The 2,860-nt window shown below is 42.8% G+C and overlaps 1 protein-coding gene across 1 annotated transcript; it reads left to right on the forward strand.

The window, feature by feature from the left end:
* Positions 1-936: 936 nt before the first annotated feature.
* On the forward strand, positions 937-2,102 carry LOC311132193 (sclerostin domain-containing protein 1-like; the record flags this gene model as incomplete). Its single annotated transcript, XM_084165413.1, has 2 exons — positions 937-1,132; positions 1,618-2,102. The coding sequence occupies 2 exons, from the start codon at positions 937-939 to the stop codon at positions 2,100-2,102; spliced, it is 681 nt and encodes a 226-aa protein (XP_084021539.1).
* Between the last annotated feature and the right edge of the window lie 758 nt (positions 2,103-2,860).

A 2,860-nucleotide genomic window follows, 5' to 3' on the forward strand; every position in this document is an offset into this window, starting at 1 on the left:
GATGGATGGAGGGATAGAGGGAGGGATGAAGGAGGAGATCTAAACTTTTGTCTTATTCTCTGATTTGGGTAATGCATCATACATCATGTTGGTGAGCTCACCTGAAGCACTTGACCTGCAGAGATGGAGAGCTCACTGGATGAGAGAACACAACATGAGAACTACAGTAATCACAAGCTCTGGTCCATGGCGTTAGCGCTTTCCTCTAGAAAAGCACACTATCGCCCTGGACAAGAGCTAAGCACTCACCTGGTCTGACTGCAGGGTCTCCAGCTGAGCTTCCTTGCTAAGCCAAATCAATCCTTTCAGAAAATGAATATAATTTGAACTATAAATTTACAAATCAACATTAAATAGAGTATCAAAGAATATGCCTCGGGCATGTGGCACCCAAAACATTTTTCGAGAACTCTTTGATTGTCTACTTATGATTTGCATACATTAATTCAATTATTAATACATTATTTACACACAGTTACCTGATGGTCAACAAACCAGTATTATTACCAGTTTATTATCAGCATTTATATAGGTGTTGATCCTGTTTTATCCACTGTCAGTGGCCTATCCATAGAGGACAGCAACGTTCATCAAACTATATCGGTAGAAACATCTATTAATTGTCTGTCTGTATGTTGACTCAACTAACTGGTAGGCTCTGTACATAGTACTTGGAGGAGTACACAAGCTGTAAAAAACGCATTTCCCTTTGCTTCAGTGGGCGTAGCTATGCGTGAAAACGCCTAGTTCATTCAGAAAATGTACGCACTGCATGCGCACTAACATGTTGTGCCAAAACAAGAGGCGGGTATATAAGCGACTGAACGAAAGGTAAAGTAACATCATAACGATATTATTCCTCCTTTAGATCGCGGCACATACATTCTCGCACTCTCTATCTACCTGCCTGCGGAGTGCCTACGGGGAGGTGCAGAGATGCTTCTTACCACGAGTGGGTACCAGCTTGCGCTATTTTGCCTTCTGATAAGAAGCTGTCAAGCTGTCAAGAACGGCGCCACGGAAAAGTTAAACGCTCAGTTAATAAGTACGGTCCAGGATACACCGATTAGTAATGTATCAATGAATCAAGCACGCAACGGAGGAAGGCGTTTGACCAGCGATGCGGGGAAAGGTGAGTTGCATTTTTATTTCAAATTGATTAATTCAACAATTCATAGTTGACCAAATAGATTCATTGTATTCACTGATCCTTTTAGCAATAGGTCAATATGTCTATTGCTAAAGTATTGATGATATAATATTGGAATTATATAATTCCATATATAGGCACATTTTCCATAGACAAAAATGGGAATTAAATCAAATTAAAGTTGAATCATAGACTTGAATGGGAGACTTGAGTGTTTGAATGGGAGAAAAGTTCAAAGTTCAAGCATTTGGAATTGTGTTGGACTTCTTGTTAACTCCTGCTGCACATCAGATTACCCTGACCATGCCACAGTATTTGCATGTCATTATCATTTGAGGAGCGTTTATTTATTTTTGAGTTAGAATTTTTGGGATTACTCTATTTTCTGCCTAAAGGTTTGACAGCAAGATTCGTTTTTGACAATATGTATCTGACAGAAGGTAACACTCTCTCTCTCTCCATCACAGAGCAGGGCCAGGCACAGAGCCAAGTGGGCTGCAGAGAGCTCCGCTCCACCAAGTACATCTCAGATGGCCAGTGCACCAGCCTGAACCCGGTCAAGGAGCTGGTGTGTGCTGGAGAGTGTCTCCCCTCCCACCTACTGCCCAACTGGATCGGCTCCGGCCCCGGCTACACCGGAAAGTTCTGGAGCCGGCGGGAGTCCCAGGAGTGGCGCTGCGTCATCGACCGGACCCGGACCCAGCGCATCAGACTGCAGTGTCAGAACGGAAGCTCCAGGACCTACAAGATCACTGTGGTTACCTCCTGCAAGTGTAAACGCTACTCCAGGCAGCACAATGACTCGGGGAATGGAAAGTCAGAGGTGGAGGTGGGGCAGGCCCAGGGGCAGAGCTCCACACCCCAGGGGCCCAAGAGGAGGAATGAAAAGGAAGGGAAGGATGGACGTTCTGGGCAGGAGGACTGGGCTGAAGAACAGCCTAAAAATTACTGAACTGAGCTTTCTGGTCAGGGGGGCTCTGTACACCTCTGAAGGGATGGAAAGTCTCTCTGTGCCCCCACTTCAGAAACAAATGCAGCACCAACAGACACTAGTTTGTTTAGATGGAGCCAATGTGTTCGCTGTGTTTAATGCAGCTATATGGAGGAGGCTATGCAATGATTCCTCAGACAGTGCAACTGGTTTGCCAAATATTGACCACTGTGGATGTGTTTGTAAATGTATGTGTTTTTGTATGCGATAGAATGAGACTAGTTTAAATAGCACAAGAACCACATTAGACAACGTAAGATGAAGTGTTCCTATCAACAGCTGAATATGTTGTCCAAATAATAATGTTTAGAATAACAGAAAATGGCATAGTATGTATATAAATAGTGATTCTATACTCTTTGTGTTACTTTTTAAAGTATACTAGTAAAGAACAAGAAGGCCCACACACTCTTTAAGCTCCCAATTCACCTCTTTATTGACCACGTTTAGATCCGAAACTGAGTGCTCACTTCCCAAAATATACACATTTCACCTTTATGCACATGACGCATGGTGGGTGCAAAAACAATTTGTGTATCTCTAATAATTTGATATCAGTGAGATTGGCACATGTAGTATTTCCAGAAAATAATATATATTTACAAAATGACCAAGCAGGAGACCTGGAAGGCAAAACAAATCAACGTGACATATTCGTGTAAGAAATGGTCTGATATCAAACTCATGGTTCAGACCTTTAGGAGACATGATACACAAAC

Source organism: Coregonus lavaretus (assembly GCF_964263955.1).
Source record: "Coregonus lavaretus genome assembly, chromosome: 7".
NCBI classification, from domain to species: Eukaryota; Metazoa; Chordata; class Actinopteri; order Salmoniformes; family Salmonidae; genus Coregonus; species Coregonus lavaretus.